This window comes from Equus asinus, chromosome 4, assembly GCF_041296235.1.
Source record: "Equus asinus isolate D_3611 breed Donkey chromosome 4, EquAss-T2T_v2, whole genome shotgun sequence".
Classification (NCBI taxonomy): Eukaryota; Metazoa; Chordata; class Mammalia; order Perissodactyla; family Equidae; genus Equus; species Equus asinus.
The window spans coordinates 60,926,967-60,946,352 of NC_091793.1; the positions used below are offsets into that span (position 1 = coordinate 60,926,967).

A 19,386-nucleotide genomic window follows, 5' to 3' on the forward strand; every position below is an offset into this window, starting at 1 on the left:
TATATAAGAGTGACTAAAACAGACAAAGTGCCCATTCTCCTTAAGCTTTCTTTCCTAGTGAGTGTAGAGTAATAATAAACCTGTGAAGAGAAAGAAAGCACTGTGAAGGGAACATCAGCAATGGGAGGAAGAGGTGATGACTTCCGGGCAGGCTTCCCTGGCCGAGGTTTAAGAGCCTGCTCCCTGTTGCGGGACTCTGTCAGGCAGCTGGAAGGCAGGGAGCAAGACTTGGGTGCAGGAGGCCTTGCAGTCATCCCCTGGCACCTTGGTGCCAGTGTGTAGAAAGCAGCCGGGAGAGGTTACCATTGTTCTGTGACCTTTAAAAACATTTGTGAGAACAGTAAAAAGTGTCTTACTGTCAGTTATGTAGGGAAATGAGAAAAATAGTAAAACCAATATTTACTAAGTACACTGTAATTTAAACATTAGAAACATTGAGAGTTAAAGTTTTTTATTTTTTTCCAAAAACTAATCAAGAGTAGTTGGAACACTACTGCCTTCTTCACGTTGTGGAACTCGTGTAGAGGAGGAGTCCTTCTAGGCCTTGGCGAACGTCACGCTCCTTTCCTAGTTTGGATCTGCTTCAGACATTTCATCCTTTGTTTTTCGATGTCATAAATTATCTCCAAGTGTTCCTTTAATGCGAAGTTGTTTGCCAGCGTCACTTCAGGCACGAGATCTTTTCCATCAAAACTGTCTGCCCTGACTAACCCTTGGAGTCTGGGTGCACGTTTCACAGCAGCATCACTGTCTGTGCAGCAGCTTCACCAGATAGCTGAACGTTAATCAAATTCATGCTGACTGTCGAAACAGTGAAACCAGCTTTCATTGACAGAAGGTTTTTTTGTTTCATTCTCCTTGTAGTTGCCATTTTCTTTCAGCATGGCATCCAACTTCAACAGTTTGGCCTGAATGCTTGGGATTTTTTTTTTACAGTCTTCAATCCAGAGTAGAAGTGAATAATACATTTCACTATAGCAGCTTTCTGTTCCTACTACAATTTAAATTAAAAAATGATATGAAGTGACTGTACAGTCTTTTTCTATAATTCATTGGACTTTTAAGTGTTGTCCATACCATAACTTTGTACAAGCGTAGGTTTCATCCTGTCTTCTTGTTGTTGTTGCCATTTTCAAATCTTCTAATCACGTCCAATTTTCTCATCACATTTTTTTCCTGCATTTTCATCTTTATTGGCCAGTTCTCTCTTTTGATTGTCCACTTTTGCAAAATTTCACCTAGGGTTATCACTGGGAAGTGAGACACCACAACCATATGCTTTGTTGCCTGCATGAACTGAATAACAGATGTGCAGTGCCTGATCACCAACATACTTCAAGAGAAGTGATGTGATAGATCACAAACCATGATACACATCTGTTAGTTACAGAGTAATTTGTGGATGGAAGAGTTGGCAAAGTTTGCACTTTACGCAGTTAGTCAAGTAAATATACTGTGGTAACCAAAATTTGAGCAGTGTTGATATCAGACTGGTATAATACAGTTACACATATATATGTGAGATTCACACAGACCAGCATTGTGCAAAGTGAGGACTGGCTGTGTATTAGGAATACACAAGGAATGGCAAGAGAGACCAGCCTAGAACAAGGGGGAGAGTTGTACAGGATGGTTCAAAGATATAATTGAGGACCAGATGATGTTGAGTTTTGTGGGCCATTCGAAATCCTTTGGATTTTATTCTGGTTGAGACAGAGAGCGATCAGAGGGCTAAGGTGTAGGAGTTATGATTTGGCTTATTTTTCAAAGGGTTCCTCTGGCTACTATGCTGAGAATATACTGTAAGAAGGAAAGAGTGGAAGCAAGGAGACCAAGTGAGAGATGATAGAACCTTAGACTATCTTAGGGGCTTGGACCAGCAAGAAGGTAGTAAAAGTCTTAAGAAGAGTTCGGATTCTGGACATGTACTGAAGGTATAGCTGACAGAATTTTCTGTTGGAGTGAGAGAAAGGGAGGAGTCAATGATAGCTGCAGGGTTTTGCCTGAGCAACTACAGATCAAGAATTATCGCTTCTAAAATGAGGAACCCTTTGGGAAGAGCAGGGGAAGAAAATCATTGTTTTGTTTTAAACATTTTACTTTTGAGATTTCCAAGTGGTTAGACGCACCCAAGATGTCAAATGCATAGTTGGATGTAAAATTCTGAAGTATACACAGTTCTAGAATTGAAGGTAGAAATCCATCTGGTGATGAAGATTTGGAAATTACAAGCTGACATATGTTCTTTAACGCCATGAGAGTGGAAGAGATCCCACTGACAGTATGAATAGAGAATAGAAGTGGTACAAGAACCGCACCTTAGGACACACTGTCTTTAGAGGTCAGGAAAGTGAAAAACCACATATTCCTATAATATATGGTGTTCCCAGATATATTGGTGCCATAATTAGCCCTCAATCAATGAACACTTAAGTTATTGCCATTTATCACTGTAATAATCAATACTGCAGTGAATCTCTTTTCATCAGTGAGCCTCTTTGCAAACCGTTCTCTGGGATGTATTGCCAGGTCAGAGTAAATGTGCAGTTTAAATTCTCATTTCTGATCACTATACCTGTTTACATCCTCACGAAATATGTGTTCGCATTTTCTCCATATTCTTGCTGACTCTAGATATTAACTTTTACAAATGTAATCCATTATTTTTCATTGTTTAAAATGTTTTTCTTTTTTAATCGAAGTAACATATGGAGTTACTTTTAAAGTGCTAGGAAGATTAGCTCCTGAAGGTGAACACACTGTGAAGTACACAGGCGTATCCTTTGTGAGCAGCAACATGTGCAGGAACTATTTGTAGACTCTTTCCTGGACTTAGTGTGGTTCAAAGAAGTTGTGGAGGTAGGGCCCACACAGGCACCCAGACTGGTCTTATTGGCAGTAGGCAGTCTGTTTCTGTGGCACCTGAAAGAAGAGGGCATTTGGTTGTGAGAATAACTAGTCTAAAGAGCAGGCTACCTACACTCCCACGCCCGAGTGAAAGGAATCTCAAGTAAATAGCTGTTTTTAGGAATAGCCCAGTTCACTCACTGATGAGTAATAAAAGAAGGATATGAGGATAACTAAAATTTAAAAAGTAAGAAAAGAGCAACAAAATATACTCATTTGTTCACTAAGAACACTCACCAGAAAAACGTTTATGGGGACAGATGAAGTTTATAACAAAATTTTTTACTATGAATATAAATTACTTGATGAAATAACCACCACTTCCATGAAGGAAAACACACAAGGATGAAATGCAAAGACTCCCAAGAGTAAATGACAAAACATAAAGAGATGACATGAGTTGACAGAACTCAGTAAAGATCTAGAACAAACCATCATGTAATGAAGACAAAGCAGAAAACAGTGTAGACTTAGAGGATAGAAATGAAAAATGTGGACAGAATTTTAAAAAGAAACAAAACAAAAACCGTACAGAACATACTATCATATGAGTAAGATCAAACATAACATATCAACATCTCTGAAATCAATATCTGATTTAAAATCGATGGCTTGTAATATTCTATCATTGATGTATTTTTAAGTGATACACAAAATACTGGTGTACTGGATGGTGTTAGCAACTTAGATTCAATGAAATACTGAAATAGAGTGGTATTGTGTGGAGGTAGTGGGTGGGTTAAGGGAGGAAGGGAGACTTGTCAGTACATCTTTTGAAATGTGACATTGCTAATTCAAAACAAAAAAGTTAAGGAAAACTAAAATATTATAAAATAGAAAACAGTAGATTTAGAAAATAAATCTTAAAACTGGTCAAAATAAATTTAAAAATTGAATTTTAAAAGGAATCGCATAGTGGGTCCAGCCCCGTGGCTGAGTGGTTAAGTTTGCCCGCTCTGCTGCGGTGGCCCAGGGTTTTGCTGGTTTGGATCCCGGGCACGGACATGGCACCGCTCATCAAGCCCTGCTGAGGTGATGTCCCACATGCCACAACTAGAAGGACCCTCAAGTAAGAATATACATCTATGTACTGGGGGGCTTTGGGGAGAAAAAGGAAAAAAATAAAATCTTAAAAAAAAAAAGAAAAGAAATCACATAATATTACACGGCAACTGCTAAGGTTTGCTTAGGTTTTCTCTGCTAATCACTAATTCATCCTCAAACTCTCTACAAAGCCTCTAAAAAACTCTGAATACAGACAGACCTATGAGACCTGCCAGTTCGTTTCTTCCTGGTGACATCCCCGTGAAGCCTTGCTTCCACCTGGTCCAGTCTGCGTTGATTGCTCTCTGGACTTGCCCAGCTATTATCCTTGGTGCTTCTTTTCTCCAGGCTTTGAATTCCCTTCAACTCATCACTTGGAGTCTGTATACTACTTGTTTCTTGGTTCACTCTCTTGATTTGTTAGAGCACCTCTTCTGTAGCAGAGAAAGAGTACATAAGATGTCTATTTTTGACACTTCGCATATGGGAAAATGTCTGTTCTACCCTCACCCTTCAGTCTGTTCTCTCTCTGTTGAGATTAGGTAAATCATGCTGATCTGTCCTCAAGTCCACTGATTCTGTTCTCATCACTATGGCTGAGAACATCCAGTGAGTTTATTTGTTCAGTTACTGCTTTTTTCAGTTCTATAATTTCCGTTTGGTTCTTTTTATAACTTTTGATTTCTTCACTGAGATTTTTCTGTTTGTTCATTTGTTTCAAGTGTATTTGTAATTGCTTGTTGAAGCATTCTTATGATAGCTGCATTAAAGTCCTTCTCAGATAATTCCTACATCATTCATCTCTGACTCAACTTGATTTTCCTGGCTCTTGATTACATGAATGGTTTTCTATTTGGACCTGGACGTTTTAGATATTATGAGACACAGGAATTTATTTATAGCTTTGTTGTCTCCACTCAAGCTACCCCAGGCAAGGAAGAGAAAGTGTTGCCTTGTTACTGCCAGGTGGGGGTTGAAGTCCAGGTTGCCTACTTGGCCTCTTTTGACACAACGTCAGTAGTGAGATGGGGGAGAGAGGATTAAGGTGCCTCATTACAGCCTTGTGAGTGTTTAAGTCTAGATTCCCCACAGCCTTTGGGAGGGCATGGGGATGGGACCAGAGTTGTTGCTCTGATGTTTCACTGGGGTAGAGCGGTTATTGTCTAAAGGTTTTCTATCTTGCTAAGCTGCTCCTTTCTTGGTTCTTTGGCTAGAGAGAGCAGACTTTCTTGGGACTTTTTTAATCTATGTCCTTTGACATTTCTGGCCTGCCAGCTCTCCAGCACCCAGTCTGGGATACACAAGGGAAGAAGGAAACCCAAAGAACTAATTGCTGTGTCAGTCTTTGGGTCCTGAGGTCCCTAGCCAATATGTCTTCTCTTTGCCTTTCAACTGTTTTTTTTTTTGTTGTTTTATACATAATACTCATGATTTTTAGCTATACTAACAGGAGGAATAGGAAAAAGTATGTCTGTGCCATCTTCCCATAAATGGAAGTCTTCCCCATGCTCTGAAATGATATAATAGCTGGGAGAATTTTAAATTAGAAATATCTTTCTTTTTCTAGGTGCTATCTTCAACTTACAGCATTCTCTTTTTAAGTTCTTAATGTGAAAATCTGTAAATGTAGAGGAAAATAGAGAAAATATTATTCAACTAGATTTAACTGTTTTAATATTTTTCCATATATTACCTTTTTTGATGCAGTTAAATTACAGAATTTCACTTTTAAATTCTTGTGCATTTTGACAGTTACGATCTTTCTAGGTGTAGGTTTCAGTTTATCCTACTTGGATGTCATTGAACCTTTGGATATATAGATTAATGTTTTTCATTAATTTTGGGCAGTTTTTGGCCATTATTTCTTCAGATATTCTTTCTTCTCCTTTCTCTCTTCCTTCTGGGATTCCCATTATACATATGTTGGTACACTTCTTGCTATCCCAAAGATCTCTGAGGCTCTGTTTATTTTTCCTTTTGTTTTTTTTTTTTTCTCAGTTTTTCAGACTGGATGATCTCAGTTGACCTGTCTTCAAGTGTGTTGATTCCTTCTCATGCCTGCTGAAATGTGCTTTTGAGTCCCTGTAGTGATTTTTTTCCTTCAGCTTTTATACATTTCAACTCCATAATTTCTATTTAGTCTTTTTTATAATTTCTGTCTCTAGTAATATTCTCAATTTCATGAGACATCATTTTCATGCTGATCTTTAGCCATGATCTCCTTTAGTTCTTTGAACATATTTAAAATAGGTAATTTAAATTCTTTAGTAAGCCTAACATCTGTGCTTCCTTAGTGACAGTTTTACTGATTGCCTTTATTCCTGTTTTTGAACAGTACTTTTTTGTTTCTTTACACACCTCAAGATTTCTTGTTGAAAACTAGACATTTTAAACAATATAATGAACTCTGAAAATGAGATTTCCAGTTCTGCCTGGCATTTCTTGTTGCTGCTGCTGCTTGTTGTGGTTGTGGTTGTTTGTTTAGTGACTTTTCTGAACTAATTCTTTAATATCTATATTTTTGTCTAGTATGGCCACTGAATTCTCTGCTCAGTTAACCTTGTAGTCAGCTAATGGTAGAACAACTTTCCTTGAGTGCCTGGAACCAGTGAGTGTCCCTCTGTTTGCCAGAGGGCTCCAGCTGTGTCCTGGGGTGGGTACCTGTCAGTGCTCGGGCAGGCAGTTTGCAGCTCTGCCCTCCCCTTCTCTCCAGCTTGCAGCGAGCCCACAGGCAGCGAGACGGAGAGCTTAGTTCTCCTCAGTTCTCCCCTGGGTGTGCGCACAGCCCTGCATGTATGTGCTGCTTCCTAGCTTGGCGGAAATACGTTGGAGCTTTTCAAAGCCTCTGTCGTTCATTCTCCAGCTTTTCCGTTAAAGCTTTTTGGGTAGCTTATTATTTGCCCAATTGTTGTCATCTTCTCAGTCAGCTGATCAATTGCCTCTAATTTTTTTTCCAACCAAACACCCCTTGGGACAAAAGTGTTTGTGCTGGACAAGCTCCAAGTCAGGTCAAATAAACAGTCTTTCAAATTGGAGCAACCAGATAGGTCATATAATGATAATTCTCTGGAAAAGTGGGTTTGTAGGGGCTCCAACCCCCCTCTGGTAGTAGCTGCCAGGCTGCTGGTTTTGCTGTGAGAGTGGACTGTTGGTTTGCAAGCCCACCGTGGAGTTGGAGATGGAGAAATGGAAACAGGGCAAGTTAAAACACCACCAAGTTTATTGTTCTTACTGAGATTCAGCCAATTTTCTTGAATAATTTGGCCAGATTGTTGAAAGCCTTTGGTTAATTTCTAGAGTTATGAAAAAGTTGTTTCTGATAATTTTTTGTGCCAGTTTTTTGTTGCTTTTACAGAAGAGAATTTTCAGAAATCCTTACTCCCACATTTTGGCTGATATCTCTGGTTATTTTGTCTTTTTTTTTTTTTTTTTTTTTTGCTGAGGAAAATTGGCCCTGAGCTAACAGCTGTTGCTAATCTTCCTCTTTTTGTATGTGAGCCATGGTCACACCTTGGCTACTGACATGAGTTGTCTAGATTCATGCCTGGGAACTAAACCCAGACCGCCAAAGCAGAGCACACTGAATTCAACCACTAGGCCACCGGGGCTGGCCCTATTTTGTCTTCTAATTCTCTTTAATTCCAGAATAATCCTTATCTCTATCCCACCCTAATTTTGTGTGTGTGTGTGTGTGTGAGAGAGAGAGGAAGATTGGTGTGTGTGTGTGAGAGAGAGAGAGAGAGGAAGATTGGCCCTGAGCTGACATCTGTTGCCAATCTTCCTGTTTTTGCTTGAGGAGGATTGGCCCTGAGCTAACATCTCTGCCAATCTTCCTCTATTTTGTATGTGGGACACCACCACAGCATGGCTTGACAAGTGGTGTATAGGTCCGTGCCCAGGATCCAAACCCATGAACCCTGGGCTGCCAAAGTGGAGCATGTGAACTCAACCACTAATGCCACTAGGCCAGCCCCGCTCCCTTATTTTTTAAGTATGTATTTTAAAATAATTTAAGAGTCAACAGACGTTGCAAAAATAATACAGAAAGTTCCCATGTACGCTTTACCCAGCTTCCCCCAATGCTTGCATCTTACATAACCCTAGTACATTTTCAAAATGAAAAAATTGGCGTGGGTACAATACTATTGACTTAACAGCAGACCTTATTAGTATGTCACCAGTTTCTATATGCACGTTTTTTTTCCTTTGGTGTATACGACTTTGAAGTTTTATCACATGCATAGAGTTGTATAATCATTATCATAATCGGAATATGGAACTCTTTCATTACCGCAAAGACATTCCTTCATTTACAGTTTCTCCCTTCCCCCGCCCGTAACGCCTTGCTGCTTAGCTGCTCTCCATCACTATAATTTTGTCATTTTGAGAGTTATGTGTAAATGGAATCTCATAATTATTTTTTATATATATATATTTGGCATACAATAGCCTAATTATACTGGCTTATTTTCACTCAACGTAGTACTTTTGAGATCCATCTGAGTTGTAGCGTGTATCAGTAGTTTGTTCCTTTGTGGGTGAGTAATGTTGCATCATATGGATGTACCAGAATTTCTTTATCCTGTTTGCTTTATTGAAGTGCACTGGGCTCGTTTCTAGTTTGGGCTTTTAGCAATAAAGCTGCTATGAACATTCATGTACATCTTTCTTGGTAGACATACATGTTCATTTCTGTAGGGTAGAAATCTCAAGAGTGCAGTTGCTGAGTTGTATGGTACATATATTTTTAATTTGAGAGGAAACTGCCAACCTGTTTTCCAGAGTAGCCATACCATTTTACATTCCCACAGGCAACCTGGGAGATCCTTTTATCCTACAACCGTGTGAAATTCATTTGTTAGTGCTAGTTTCTTGTAGATCTAGCCGCTCCACATCCTTCCCGTACTTTGTAAGATTTTTAGATTTTTCTTTTTACCATTCTGACAGCTGTGTGGTGGTATATGATTGAGGCTTAAATTTGCATGTCTCTAGTGGCTGATGGTGTTGAAATCTCTTCATGTGCTTATTTGCCATCTGAGTATTCTCTTTGGTGAAGTGTCTGTTTACTATTCACGTCTTGTGCCCATTTTCTAATGGGATTGTATGCTTTCTTAGTGTTGAGTTGACAGTCCTTTATATATTCTGAATATAATTCCTTTATCAGATAGGTGGGGTTTTTGTTTTGTTTTGTTTTTACACCATCTTCACCACTCTTAAGTGTACTTTCAGTGGTGTTAGGTATATTCACACTGTTGTGCAACCGATCTCCAGATCTTTATCGTCTTGCAAAACTATGGTTGTATCCCCGTTGCTCAACAGCTCCCCACGTTCCCTCCCTCCAGCCCTGGGAATGGCCGTTCTTCTTCAATGTGTGTGACTACTCTGGGGGCCTCGTATAAGGGGAAGCATACAGTATTTGTCCTTTTGGCTTATTTCACTTAGCATGACATCTCAGGTTCATCCTGTCAGATAAATGTTTCACCAATAGTTTTTTTCCGTCTGCACCTTGTCTTTTCAACCTCTTTAAATAGTCTTTAGCAAACATCATCATTCCTTTCTGCTATGGATTGTACTTTTGGTATCGTGTCTGAGGACACTTCACCTGATCCTGGGTTTTCTTTTGTATTTTCCCATAAAAGTTTTATCGTTTTACATATTACATTTAGATTTATGAGTCATGTTTTGAGTTTATTTTTGTATATGGAGTGAGTTTAGGTCAATGTTGAATTTTTTGCCTATGAAGGTCGAATTGTTTTTGGCCTTGAATTTGAGGGTTATTGTTTTGTGTTGCTTTTGATATCCTGAATTTTCAGCAGTAGTAATATAAGTAGGTAAACCTTTACAGCTATTAAATGAAATATTTTACTTATAAAAATTATGTTAAAGAGGGGCTGGCCCGGTGGCGCAGCAGTTAAGTTCACATGTGCCGCTTTGGCGGCCCAGTGTTCACCGGTTCGGATCCTGGGTGCGGACTTGGCACCACTTGGCAAGCCATGCTGTGTAGGCATCCCTCATATAAAGTAGAGGAAGATGGGCACAGATGTTAGCTCAGGGCCAGTCTTCCTCAGCAAAAAGAAGAGGATTGGCAGCAGTTAGCTCAGGGCTAATCTTTCTCAAAAATAATAATAATAATGTAAAAGAGAATTTGTAGTGAAATGAGTGAATCCTTTTTATAACACTGAAAAAATAGGATATGCATTTTTGAACACTGTATTTGTAGCTACTTTAGATGCCTGGAGTGTCTCTGGTAAAATATACTGGAAAGTTATAAGAGTGGTGCCTCTGGGAGAGGGCTGTGTGTGATAGTGGAAAGAAATTATTTTAAGTTCACGTTGTTTTGGATCTTTACCGTGTGTGTGTTTCCTCTTTTATAAGAAATAAGTTTATAAGAAACTACATATGAAGAATGAGTACAACAGTAATTTTCAGAATTCTCCTAAAACAACATGCATTAAGGAATTCTTGGAGAAAAAATATGCTTAATGTAATGAAAATTGGTTGTCTTTTCATTGACATGAATTTGAATAATTTCTTTAAAATGTTTTGTTTTTTAAGTTAATTTTATTACTGCTTATAAAAACCTGGTGGGAGTGGAGCAAAGAGGGGATATTATTCCAACTTGAATTCCCTTTAAAAGCTCCTGAAAGTTCAACTTTTAGAATCAAGGAATAGAATTTTAGTTGTGCTGGGTGTTGTACAAAAAGAATTGGACCAACACCCATGCTCTGAGATGTGCAGGTTAAGGCTGTTTGCTCTTGTTTGCCACACCGTCTTTGCGTTTGTGTTCTAGTGCCAAACCTAAGTCAGAAATGCACGTATCGATGGCCACTCCAGTCACCGTGTCCATGGAGACCGTGTCCAGTCAGAATGACCAGCCCACCATTGCGGTCCCTCCCACCGCGCAGCAGCCTCCACCGACCATTCCAGCCATGATTGCAGCAGCTAGTCCCCCCTCCCAACCCGCGGCCGCCCTTTCAGCCATTCCTGGAGCAGTTCCCATCCCTCCGCCCATCACAACCATTGCAGCCGCCCCTCCACCGTCAGCAGCTGGGGGTGGCAGCCTCTCCTCTGTTTTGTGCCCTCCTGTACCTGAGATAAAAGTTAAAGAGGAAGTGGAGCCCATGGACATCATGAGGCCAGTGTCTGGTAAGCTCACGCGCAGAGCTCTCTTCATTGGCAGTTGCTGCTTCCCCTCTCCCTGACGCTCAGAGTCCACACTGTTGTGTGAGCCTCAGCCAGGAAGCCTGGTTCCTTGTTGCCCATTTTAAATTTGCATAACATTAGTTTTTAGTAAGTGGAAGAAAGCATTAAGCTTCTTTTGAAAACTAAAACCATTTTGCGAGTTTGTTATGATTAATTTTATTTCTTATGAAAATCATGGATTATGATAATTACTGATGATTTACCATTTGTTCCTTGCCAATTTTTGTTGCTTCAGTATGCAATAAAATAAGATTTATGTTGTTGAAAATACTCCTTTGATAAACTTATATGTGACAAGTAGAATCTTAAAACTATTCACTATCCCTTTTTCTTCCTCTTTTCACCTCTAAACTTCTAGTTTGTGAAAGGCAGGTCACTTTTGAGGTTTTCTTTTTGTTTATTTTTCTTTTTAACAATTTATTGTGGAAACTTGTTTTTCCTGACTACAAAGTAACCTTCAGTATATGAAATTTATAAAATACTGACAAAGCCAAAGTGGAAAGCAGGTCATTTTTTGCTCCAGTTACCCATGCTCTCCTCTTCCCCTTGTAGCATGGAGGCCTCCATTTCCCATGCCGTCTGTTCAGAAAGAGATGTGGTGGTGCTCTGTCTGCACATTTTAAACCTGCTGTTTATTTGTTTGCTTGCTTACTTATTGTCACTTGTTATGCCATGAAATACCTTCTCTGGTACCCATATGTAGCCTCAGCACTTGCATTGAAAGATACCACAGATGACCCTGGAGGGGAAATGAAATGTTCTCAGTTTTGCTGTTCATCTGCACTCTTGTCTTCGGTATTTCTTCCTACCTCTCTTTGCTAGGAAGCTGGCAGTAATCCTCCCTCAAACTGTAGGACTCCACACCAGGCACTCCTGGTGTAGTCTTGTACAGAACAAGCACGTCTCCATCCTCTTGTAGTTTACACTCTAGCAAGGGCGACAATCAGTTCAGTAAAGCAGGGACCAAGTAGAAGGGAAAGTTAGGGCTGGAGCTGTGATGTTAAACAGAGTTTTAAAGGGAAAGTCTCACTGAGGAAGTGATCTTTGAGGAGAGATGTTAAAGAGATGAAGTGCTGGCCATGAGAGTATCTGCAAAAAGAGCGTGCCAGGCCAAGAAAGCAAAGTGTAAAAGCTCTCAGAATAGGAGCATGCCAGGTGTGCCCAAAGAATAGCAAAGATGGTCCAGGGATGGTATGTGAGCTCCAGAAAATCATCAAGGATCCAGGCTCCTACCTCCCCTAGGATTTGACTCCCACGCTCTTGATTCAAGATAACTGCTATCACATCTGAGTTCCAGGGTCACAGAAAAGACAAAGAGTAGAAGGTCACACCTTCCTTCTTAAGGAAACTTCTTAAAAGAGCTTCAAAACAGTTCTGTTTTCATTTCATATGGCCATGCCAAACTGGTAAGGGAAAGGAGGCTAGTAAATAAAGTCTTTCAGCTGAGTGGCAATGTGCCCATCTAAAAGTGAGGGTCCTCGTACTAAGGAAGGTGAAGTTGCAGGGTATTAGGAAGCAGTTGGCAGCCTCTGCGGCCGTTAGGGTGCTTAACACAGTGCTCAGCACGTAAGAAGACTCAGTACATGTTAGCTCTCTTTTCTGTCTTCTTAATTGTTCTCCCTGGTGTAAATCAAGTGAAGCTTTCCATTATGTTTGGTTTCTCATACAAGTGTGCACTCTTTCTCTATGACAGCAGTTCCTCCACTGGCTACCAACACTGTGTCTCCATCTCTTGCATTGCTGGCTAACAACCTGTCCATGCCTACAAGTGACCTGCCACCTGGTGCCTCCCCACGGAAAAAGCCTCGAAAGCAACAGCACGTGATTTCAACAGAAGAAGGGGATATGATGGAGACGAACAGCACTGACGATGAGAAGTCCACTGCTAAGAGTCTTTTGGTGAAGGCTGAGAAGCGCAAGTCTCCTCCCAAGGAGTATATCGGTAATCTCACGTGGGCTGACTGTGTCATGTGAAGCTTTTCCACCCAAGACAGGAATCCGCCCCCGAGGCTGATACGTAGTCACATTTCACTTGCAGCTCACTATTTGAATTGTACCGTAGGATTCTTGAAAATATGTAATCAGCTATTTAATGTCTTTTTCTTCCCTTCGGAATAGATGAAGAAGGTGTGAGGTATGTCCCAGTGCGTCCAAGACCTCCCATTACTTTGCTGCGTCACTACCGGAACCCCTGGAAAGCTGCTTACCACCACTTTCAGCGGTACAGTGATGTCCGGGTCAAAGGTTAGTTTCCCCAGAAACATCCAGTATAAATGCATGAAATTGGTCTTTCACGTGACTATATTGCAATCATAGTAGAATGGAAAGACAGAATCACAATTTTCCAGTTTCAAAAAAAGCATAATTATTCTTTGCCTCAGAAAGCTATGTGTACTTTATTGGAAACCCAATCTGATGAATAAGTGATAACATTGGTTTTAGTAAAGTTCATCTGTTAGCAGCTCCCCAGGTGGTCACAGGATGACCTCCTTAGCCCCCACAGTAGTTGTGGAGGTGCTGTGCTAGGTTGTTACTTGACAGTCTACAGTAGTCCCTAGGATGTTCAGATGCACATGCATCGTAAGCCCCAGGAAGTTTATTTTCCAAAAGACCTTTGGAAAAGGAGTGTGTGAAGCTCTTGGAATGGTCCAGGGCAAGCCCTCAATAAATGTTTTTGTTGTTGAACTTGAGAATAACATTTTAATAAGCTTACATAAAATAAAAATGGCTGATCATACTTTGCAAATATCTGCAAATATTTCTACTGGTACACTTTGTGTCAGTAATCTCAAATATAATCATTGCACAGAGAAGTGTAAGTTTTCTGAGACGTGGTCACATTTCCCATTTCTCCATATAAATTCTACTTGGAAACTTCTCCGAGAGTTTCTTAGAAACCTCAAGCTGAGTCAAGATTAGGTGGTACTGACTCCTGTCTGTGAGCAGGGGTGAAGGTCCTGACAGGTGAGTCTCTCAATGGAAGTATGGAGGGGGCTGCACTTCCAGTTACTCTTCCTCATGAGGGTGCCCTGAGGTTTGGAAAGAGGGTGAGATTTCCAAAGGGCAGAGAGTGTTGGCCTTCAGTAAGAACAGGATACAGGCCACTAAACATCTTTTCATACCACAAGAATTCCACATCATGGTAGTAAGATTTAAAAATTTGCCTGGTAACATTTTAAGCCATACTAAAAGATTCTTATTGCTTATTGGGACTCACTCTTCAAAAACTATCTCAAGGAAGGTAATTTGACAGCTGAAAATACTGAGGATTCCTCGATCTTCTATTTGGATATGTACATACCAATCACCTCCTTTGCTCCAGGTCTCTTGACTGTTAAACTTTATTCAACTGCTTTGCCTAAGCTTTAAGATCATATTCATATAAATAAATGAAGATGGAATACCAAAAATTGGTCAGGTAATTCACAGAAAGGAAAGAAAAGAGAAACAGCAACAAGAAGCACAAGAAACAAATAATAACATGGCAGCTTTAGCCTTTGATATCGGTAATTACCTTAAATGTAAATAGTCTCTGTGTACCAATTAAAACACCAATTGGCAGAGTGGATGGAAAAAAGGTCCAACTACATTCTGTCTATAAGCAGCTCACTTCAGATACAATGACTTACGTAGACTGACAGTAAAAGGATGGAAAAATAAATGCAATGTGAAATTAATCAGAAAACAAGAGTGGCTCTATTAATATCAAAGTAGACTTAAAAAGAAAGAAAATTTGAGATAGAAGGACTTTACATACTAATAAAAAACACTGTAGGCAACAAAAACCAGAAGCTTCAGAATATATGAAACTAAAACAGTAGAGCTGAAAGGAGAAACAGGCAAACGAGCAGTTACAGTGAGAACTTCGACCCCCACTCTCAGCAGTCGGTAGAGCCGACAGAAAATCGACCAGGATGTAGAAGGACTGAGACCACAAACCAACCGCATCTAGCAGACACTTAGAGAACACCCAGATGGCAGCAGAATGCATATTCTTTCAAGTGCCCACAGAACATACAAAGATAGACTGTGTCCTGGATCGTAAAACAAGCCACAACAAATTTAAGAGAATTGAAATCATCTAGAATATCTTCATTGACCATAATGGAATCAAACTGGAAGCCAATAACAGAAAAATAACAGAAAAACCTCCAAACCATGGAAATTAACCAACACACTTCTGAGTAATGGGTCAAAGAGGAAATCTCAAAGGAAATTTTTTAAAAATACATAAAACTGAATGAAAATAAAACATATGTCAAAATATGTGGGAAGAAACTAAAGAAGGCAGTGCCAACAGGGAAATTTATAGCACTAAATGCTTATAACAGGAAAGGGGAAATATCTCAATCAGAGTTTCTACATCAGTAAAACTAGGAAAAGGAGGTGGCCCAGTGGCGTAGTGGTTAAGTTTGTGTGCTCTGCTTCGGTGGCCCAGGGTTCACAGGTTCAGACCCGGGGCACAGACCTACACACTGCTCATCAAGCCATGCTGTAGTGGCACCCCACATACAAAATAGAGAAAGATTGGCGATCTTCCTCACCAAAAGAAAAAAAAACTAGAAAACCAGCAACATAAAGCAAATTCAAGGAAGGAAAATAGTAAAGATATCAGAAATCAGTGAAATTGAAAACAGGTAAATAACAAAATCAATGAAACAAAAAACTGGTTCTTTGGGGGAAAAAATCAGTAAAAATCTCAGGCAAGAAGAAAAAAAAGAAGACATAAATCATGAATATCAAAAATGAAAAAGTACAAATTGTGCAGCCATTAAAAGCATAGTAAAGAAATACTATGAGGGCCAGCCCAGTGGTGCAGCAGTTAAGTTCACACATTACGCTTTGGTGGCCCAGGGTTTTCTGGTTCAGATCCCGGGTGCGGACATGGCACCAGTTGTCAAGCCATGCTGTGGCAGGCGTCCCATGTATAAAGTAGAGGAAGATGGGCACAGATGTTAGCTGAGGGCCAGTCTTCCTCAGCAAAAAGAGGAGGATTGGCAGCACCGTTAGCTCAGGGCTAATCTTCCTCAAAAAAAAAAAAAAAAAAAAAATACTGTGAGGGGGCCTGCCTGGTGGTGTAGTGGTTAAGTTTGTGCACGCCACTTCAACAGCCTGGGGTTTGTAAGATCAGATCCTGGGCCTGGACCTACACACCACTCTCAGGTCATGCTGTGGCAGCAACCCACATACAAAATTGAGGAAAACTGGCACAGATGTTAGCTCAGGGCCAGTCTTCCTCAAGCAAAACAAAGGAAGATTGGCATGGATGTTAGCTCAGGGTCCATCTTCCTCACCAAAAGTAAGTAAATAAACTATTGTTTTTAAATAAATAATAAAGAAATACTATTAAAAACTTTATACTGGGGCCCGCCAGTGGTGCAGCAGTTAAGTTCGCACATTCTGCTTCCGCGGTCTGGGATTTGCCAGTTTGGATCCCGGGTGCAGACATGGCACCACTTGGCGCGCCATGCTGTAGTAGGTGTCCCACATATAAAGTAGAGGAAGATGGGCACGGATGTTAGCTCAGGGCCAGTCTTCCTCAGCAAAAAGAGGAGGATTGGCAGCAGTTAGCTCAGGGCTAATCTTCCTCAAAAAAACAAACTTTATGCTCATAAAGTAAACCACTTTGGTGAAATGGACTAACTCTTTGAAAACTACGAACTACCAAAGCTCAACCAGAAACAAGTAGACAATCTAAATAGTTGTATAACTATTGAATAGGTTGAATCCATAGTTTAAAAGTTTCCAAACATAAGTCTCTAGGCTCAGATACTTTTAACTGGGAAATTCTGCCGAACATTTCAAAAAGAATCAACACCAGTTCCCCACAGTCTCTTCCAAAACACAGGAGGGAACACTTCCAAATTTGTTTTACGAAGCCACTATTTCCCTGATAGAAAAACCAGACAAACAGAGTACAAATACGGAAAACTACAGATCAATATTTCTCCTGAATATAGATGCAAAAATCCTTAATAAAATGTTAGCAAATTGAATCCAGCAATATGTAAATAGAATTTTACACCTTGATCAAATGGGATTTGTTACAGCTATGCAAGGCTGGTTCAACATTTGAAAATCACTGTAATCCACCATTATGAACAGGCTCTATTTCCTAGAGCTGCCATAATGAAGTACCACAAACTGGATGGCCTAAGATAACAGAAATGTATTCTCTCGTAGTTCAGCCATTTTTTCTTTGACTCTTTCTTCTTCGCCTTCCTCCTGGTAATCCCATTGCATGCATGTTGGTACTCGTAATGGCGTTTGTTCATTTTTCTTCCGTTTGTTCGGAGGCCTTGTTCATGTTTCTTCATTCTTCTTTCTCTCAGTTCTTCAGCTTGCATATCTGTCTTCAGATTTACTAATTTTCTTGTACCAGTTCAGATCTACTGTTGAGCCCCTCTAGTGAATTTTTAAAATTTCATTTATTATACTTTTCAACTGCAAACTTTCCATTTGCTTCTTTTTTATATATGTGTGTGATTTCTATCTCTTTTTTTTCATATTCTCTATTAAATGTGACATGAGATCATACCTTCCATTATTTCTTCCCTCATACTTTCCTTTCATTCTGTGAATTTATTTAAAGATTTTATTTTTTTTCCTTTTTCTCCCCAAAGCCCCCCGGTACATAGCTGTACATTCTCAGCTGTGGGTCCTTCTAGTTGTGGCATGTGGGATGCCGCCTCAGCATGACCTGATGAACAGTGCCATGTCCACGCCCAGGATTCAAATTGATGAAACACTGGGCCGCCTGCAGTGGAGCGCGCGAACTTAACCACTCGGCCACGGGGCCGGCCCCTGTGAATTTATTTATTGTGGCCACTTTGAGGTCTTTTTCTGATAAATCTGACCTCTTGCCACTCTCACAAGCAGTTTGTTGCTTGCTTTTGTTCCCCCATATATGGGTCATTCATTCTTGTTTCTTTGCATACCTCATGATTTTTTGTTGGATACTGGACAAGTTAGATAAACTTAGATAACATATTGAAGCACCTCTGGATACTGGTCTCCCACTCCCCCGGGGCTTGTTGTTGTTATTTGCTTGTTTGTATGTTGAGTGACTGGCTGGATTATTTGAGTGGCATGTAATCACCTCCCCCCATAGCACCACTATGAGGGGTTCAGCCTCTGGTGTTATGGCTCAGGGGCACACAGCTTTGGGTACGCCCATGGTCTTCCTGGGATGACAGTGGCAGTGGCCGGGGCCCTCTCCCACTGTCCCTGACCACACTTGGCTGATAAACCCCACTAATTGCTTGCTCTTGGCTCTACTATAGCACAGTTCTGGAATTTTCCCTGGAATATAAGTTAAATTCCTCCACAAACTAGTCAAATTGTAGCTCCTTGCCAGAATAGTTTCTGAAGTCAGTATTTGATATTTGTTCTTTCTCCATGAGGGCTTCTCCCAGCTATCTTAGTTTTTGCTCCCTCCTGTAAGCTGACCAGCCCACAGTCTAGGCTGTATCTTCGCTAGATCTACAGATTTCCTCCCGGTTGCCTTTCACTACAACCTCCACTATTTGGGAGCACCTGTGTGTTTGAACTTCACATAGAAGCTACCTATTGTATGGCCTCTTTCTCCACCCACCCCATGCCTGGCAGAATCTGAGCCTAGGATTCTAGAGGTAGGGTTGGGGACAGTGGCACTCTCTCTGAGTAACACCCTGCTCTGGGAGGTGAGTGCTCAGTGGAGGCGAAGAGGAGTGAGCAGCCTGGGGTCCGCTTGGCTTGTCTCTCGTAGCGTGAAACCACAATTCACAAGCTGGGAGAAGGGCTCCCTGGGCCTGCAGTATTCCCAGCATGCCTTGCCTAGGGTACAGTCTCCGTTCCATGAGCGGGGGTTGAACAGAAAAAGGGAGCCCCCACATCTCAACTGTACTTACCTGGGACTTAGCCTCAGCAATAGGTAGTGGGAAGCAGGGTGAGAAATGCTGCTGTCCTGCTCCTCCTGGGAAGAAAGTCTTCCCGCTGGGTGCTATCCGTGACTACACGGATAGAGCGTGCTAGGAGTTAATGGTGGGGAGGGCTGGTGTGACCAGAGAGGTGTAGAAACAGAAGAGGGATGTTTGTAGTGATGGAATAGTTCTGAATCTCAGTTGTGGTGGGGGTCACGTGACTCTACACGTGTGACACAGTGACAAGAGAGCTGCACTCACACTTTGCATCAATGGTGCTTTCCTGGGTTTGATGCTGTAGTGTGGTTGTATAAGATGTAACTGCTGGGGG

The 19,386-nt window shown here is 40.8% G+C and overlaps 1 protein-coding gene and 1 long non-coding RNA gene across 16 annotated transcripts in view; one reads left to right on the forward strand and one right to left on the reverse strand.

Annotated features, from left to right (window-relative positions):
* The window catches only part of SAP130 (Sin3A associated protein 130), a 69,744-nt gene that overhangs the window by 45,578 nt on the left and 4,780 nt on the right, over window positions 1-19,386 (forward strand). For 10 of the 14 annotated variants that reach the window (XM_044769238.2, XM_070507348.1, XM_070507353.1 and 7 more), the window contains 3 exons: window positions 10,742-11,097; window positions 12,848-13,096; window positions 13,273-13,398. In XM_044769238.2, the coding sequence (XP_044625173.1) occupies window positions 10,742-11,097; window positions 12,848-13,096; window positions 13,273-13,398 (731 nt within the window). The remainder of the gene's footprint in view (window positions 1-10,741; window positions 11,098-12,847; window positions 13,097-13,272; window positions 13,399-19,386) is intronic. The other 4 variants (XM_070507350.1, XM_070507351.1, XM_044769236.2 and 1 more) reach the window with 1 other exon arrangement.
* Window positions 1-19,386, reverse strand: part of LOC123285356 (uncharacterized) — a 106,313-nt gene that overhangs the window by 20,929 nt on the left and 65,998 nt on the right. The window lies entirely within an intron of this gene.